Source organism: Coccomyxa subellipsoidea, assembly GCF_000258705.1.
Source record: "Coccomyxa subellipsoidea C-169, whole genome shotgun sequence".
In the NCBI taxonomy this organism is placed as follows: Eukaryota; Viridiplantae; Chlorophyta; class Trebouxiophyceae; family Coccomyxaceae; genus Coccomyxa; species Coccomyxa subellipsoidea.
This window is the reverse complement of record NW_005178041.1, coordinates 3,083,025-3,087,951: the sequence shown is the minus strand read 5'-3', so window position 1 is coordinate 3,087,951 and position 4,927 is coordinate 3,083,025. Positions and strand designations below refer to the sequence as shown.

The window sequence follows — 4,927 nt, the reverse complement described above, 5'->3', positions numbered from 1 at the left end:
TCAAACGAACTCAGTCCATTACACATGCCAAATACCACTAATCGCGAAAGATCTCTCAGGATTCGATCAAACTAGAGTGAGGTCTGAAACGCCCAGTGCGACCGAGCAGTTGAGATGGTCCCCAGCTACTTCCACTAGATGTTATTCAGATCAGCCAGAAGTCAGATCAGATGACATCGTAGTGTACGAAGGACCTCTGAAAAAGGCTGTGCATAGCTTGAAGGTTAGGGCCAGGCCCACCTGTACCGTGTCCCCTCACCAGCGTTGTGTGCATCCCTTGCTCGTTTGACATTCAAGTTTACCACATATGAGCTGAGATCTGAAAGTGGATGTCGTGATACGCAGAGACTTAGCCTCTTCAGCTGCGCTGCAACCTTTGCCATGAGCCCTGTCATGCTGGTCTTCGACACATCAGCGACATCCCTCGGGGCCAAGGCCAGCATTGCTGTCACACTGTGCAGTTTTGGGATCTTCACAACAGGTGCTTTCACCCATCCTATTGCTCTCAACGTGAGTGCTAGGCAGCTACATTCAGGACGGAGATGCAATCCTGGAAGGCAGGTTGTAGCCCCGAAGACAAGGCAACTTTGATGGGAGAATGCATGTGCCTGCCTGCGCAGGGCTGCTGCACTGGTTCACCTCGCCATATGTGCGACAGCTGGTGTTTGACAAAAAGTCAAACACGATGGAGATTGAGACTCTGTCGGTGTTTGCGCGGCCGCAAATAACTCGCGCGCATCTGGCAGAGATCAGCTATCCTGACACCATCAGGCCGCAGGTCACATTCGCGGTGAGCCACTGGCTGCATCTTGCATCCTTTGTGGGCTCTCTCAAGCAATTTTGGACAACATGCATAAGTTGCCACTGTGGTCACAATGCATGGGGACGTGGACCATCAAAGAGGGTGGCCAGACTACACATGCATGCATGGTACGTAAATCTCTCCTATTCAAGGTTACACCAGGTGCAGTTATTGACATCTTGAACTGAAGGTTGCCTGTTCTGTGCAGGTAAATGGCAAATTCTTCTATTTGGACGATAACACCTTCCCGGACAAAGAGCTGCTAGCTGCACTGACGCCCCCAGAGCCAAGCGCAGCAGGCAGCTCCATTTCAAAGTGACCCAGAAATGCTGGAAAATATGGTGCACTGGCTGTTGCCCATAGGCCAGAAGTGTGTTGACTTGTTGCGCCGATTGAAGACCCGGGCCCGCCCAGTTAGTGTTTGGCAAATGTTGGTATAGGACTAGGTTTGGACTTTTTTAGTTGAACTCTTTCAGTACTGATTGTGATGGTGAGCGCTCAAGACCGCCACAACAATCACGTCCCATGTGGAGAAAAAGAAGGAGCGCCGCGCTGCTTTTCGCGGCGGCTGCTTTTCGGTCTGTGACTAATATCTTCAAATGATCTGCTGGACAAATTGGAGGCATTGGGAATATCTACTCACACTTGCAGATTGGAATACTCCTTAAAGAAGCATGGGTGATCAGCTTACATATGTATGCATGCAGCGGTGCCAGGCTGTCCTCACAGATCCTCATGAGGAGGCCCTGGCAGGCCCTGCAGCTGTCCGGGACAGCTACAGCTGTTGACTTCAGCTGATCGGTGAGATCCTGATGTGAGAGAAATTGCAGAGTAAGTTCACTTGTGCTCTGAGGACCTACACGGCGATAACATTGTGAAAATTTCCTGCTATAGATTCAGGAATGAGGCTTTCCTGCGGTAGCTACAGGAAGCTGAGCTGACGTCTGCACCTCTGACGGGGACGCGCCCATTTCTTCCTTTGCCAGTCAGCAACATCACGACAGTCATTCACAAAACAAAAGTGTGAGGCAGATGCAAGCAAAATGTATACCTGAATATGTTTGAAGTATGACCGAGCCCGCAACGACCAAGCCAAGGCGTTGAATGATGGCATTGCCCAACACTGTGACCGGTGCCCAGGCGCCAGGAATAAAGTCAATAACTTATTTAAAGCAGATTTTCCGTCCTGCACAGTGTGCGATACGATGCATTACAGTCTCCAAACGTTGTCGTGCAGAGTCAACTGGTGAGTCGGTCGGCATGCACTGCCACGCATATTGTTGTGCCAATGACAAATCGCAGGTGTCTGCATCATGGGAGCGAAGACATAGTAAATTTAGATTAAGGCTAGACGCTCACAACATGTAAGTGAGCTGACGCGAACTGATAAAGGCCCAACAACACCGCAGGACTCTCACCGAGGTCCTCCCCAGCACAGAGGCCAACGAGGGTCCAAGCCAACACTGGTCACGTTCAACCGCTCACCGATCCTATCGCGGAGGTGGCTCTGACGATGCTGTACCCAGAGCGACGCTTGCTCGAAAGGGAGGCAAGTCTCGTTCTGCGTTGTCATGTTGCCTGCATTTGTCTTTGTCCATATATTTCAACAGTCTACTCCGTGCTTTAAGTGTCAATTCACCTTCTGCCATGCATGCGCTGCCACTACTGCGTTGTTTGCTTCATTCACTGCCACTGACATTTCTTGATCCCTCTTCCAGGAGGCAGCTGCCTATGTTGAAATGGCACGCTTGGTCAACCTGGTGCCGTCATGTCTGCTGGTGTTTCTGGGAGCCTGGGTGAGCCGCTTTCATTGCCTGCCTCGCACTCGCTGTAATAGCCATCTCAGCCTACTCAAAACAGCCCACCTGGCCAGAGGCTTTGTCAATACTAGACACCAGGCTGAATCATGGATCTGACAAGGGGTGGGATTTTCGCTTTAGTTGCAGCTTGTCTAAAGACGCACCTTGCACACTGGCAAAAACTTCATGCAGTGAAAGTAACAACAATGACTGTTCATCATTTGCACCTGATGCTACAAGGTCCACTCAGGAATTAGAGGCTGACAGATCCTGGTGTGTAGGTGGGTACAGGAAGAAATCTCCATGCGCTGATCCTGGGCCGGACGTGGATGATGTCTGCCATATCCGGCAGCATTGCGGTGGCGTCCTGCGTCTTGAATGACTTCTTCGACTACACTGTCGACGTCATTAACGAGCCCAATAAGGTCTGCCAGCTCTGCTTCAAATTAATTTAATTTCACTTTCTGTTTCCTTCTGGCTTTGGGAGGTGTTGACTCATTTTCTTCTTGCCACTGGTTGCAGCCCGCTCCAGTGAAGCAGCCAATCAGTCGTGGGTATTGCATGATAGATCAATGGGTGGAATTGCAATATTGAGGACATTAAATCTTATTGAGGATTAGCAGGAATTAATGATGCCTGATTCAAAAGTTGCTGCTGGTGCGCTTTGCAGCCCCTGCCGCGCGGTTCGGTGCCCCTGGACGGCGCCCTCTTGCTCAGCTTCTGCCTGTACAGCGCTGTACTGATCTCCGCTTGCATCCTGGTACCAACCCTCCTTCCTGATCTCTTGAAATGAAGTTTTAGTAAAATTTGTACACGAGCATTGCCTCATTTGCATAATGACTAAATCTGCTGAGAATGCAACAGCTTGCCCTGTTAATCAGGTGCGCTATGGCATCGAGCTTCAAGCACATGCAAATCTAGCGCCACCATGCATCAGTTGTTTAGCACTTCAAGATGCTCCTTCTGTGGAGCAGTGTGTGCTCGTGGGATCCTTGGCATGGGATTTGTGGCGACAGTACCAGTCTTAAAGCTAGCAGGAGGGCTCACAGATTATGCAAAGAACAACAGTTGTGGGTTCGTGGAAAGACATGTCCTTCATTATTGTGGCACGCTCTTCCTGCCAGGAGGGAAGAGATGTGATCACTGAAGAGAGGTCTGTCTTGTGTGCAGGAGCCGCCGATGCTGCGGTTCATCATAGCATTCTCAGCGGGAGCCACGCTGCTGTACACGCCCATCCTCAAGCGCATGACCGCCGTCAAAAACATCGCCGTGGCAGCCGTCATCGCACTCTCACCCATCGCAGGCGCTCTCGCTGCCGGAGGGGTGCGCACTACAAAAGGATCTTTAAGGGACGAAGAACACTCGAAACCCTGTCACAAGATGGCTTGGGGGGACCCCGGGCTGCCAGGTGGTACAGGCATGCTGTGCTCAATTCACACTGGCATTCAAGTGATGTGTCTTGTGACATCAAGGTCGAGTAACCATTGATCCTGTTGGCCATGGGGCTCTATATATTGCACTGCAGTGGTTGCTTGCTTGCTCGTGTGCAAGAGTCTCTTAGCACAGCGGAGAAGCCGCAATGCGCGCTATTCACGAATGGCCGATGATTTCTTTGGTGTGACTCAGGCGTCGGCCGGGCTGGCCGCTGTGGCCGGGCCGTGCGCGTACCTCTTCGGCTGCATCATGCACCGCGAGATCCTCATGGACCTGAACGACACTGAAGGGGACCGAGGCTCCGGCATAAACACCCTCCCGGTGGTTCTGGGCCGGGGGCCCGCGCTTGCAGCGGCTGTTGTTCTGGCCGTTGCGGCTGTTGCAGTCTCCCTGCGCAGCGCTCTTTTGGGCGGCGGACTCTCCTGGCTGGTGCGTGACATTGCTCTGTCACCAAGCCCTGTTCTCTCACAGACCTGAATATGAAGTATCACAGGACCCTGGAATCAAGATGGACCATCTATGAACCTCAATGAAGGGTACAAGGAGGGGCTTAATGTGTGACTTGAGGAGCTACTTCTCAGCTGAGTGGTCTGTGACTTTCGGCGCCCAACGGAGAGGCCACGATGTGCACATGAGATTCTGACTGCCAGTGACAGCTAGTAATTGCGTTCATCAGCGTCACAAGAATCCGATGTGCCTAAACCAGCATTGTGTGGAGCAGGCCTGCTATACAAGGACAATGCTCGCATGCCTTGGACACACTGGTGACGGTCAAGAAAGCTTCTCATGCAAGGACTGAACAGTTCTGTGCACGCAGTGGGGCTTGGCACCATCGCTGCAGCCATGGGTGAGAGGCATGTGGGCAGGTGCCATCCTGCTGAATGGCGTGACC

General features: G+C 52.0%; 1 protein-coding gene across 1 annotated transcript; it reads left to right on the top strand.

Moving 5' to 3' along the window:
* Positions 1-381: 381 nt before the first annotated feature.
* Positions 382-1,600, top strand: COCSUDRAFT_59369 (hypothetical protein; the record flags this gene model as incomplete). Its single annotated transcript, XM_005651348.1, has 4 exons — positions 382-481; positions 621-790; positions 1,011-1,117; positions 1,510-1,600. The coding sequence occupies 4 exons, from the start codon at positions 382-384 to the stop codon at positions 1,598-1,600; spliced, it is 468 nt and encodes a 155-aa protein (XP_005651405.1).
* Positions 1,601-4,927: the final 3,327 nt, after the last annotated feature.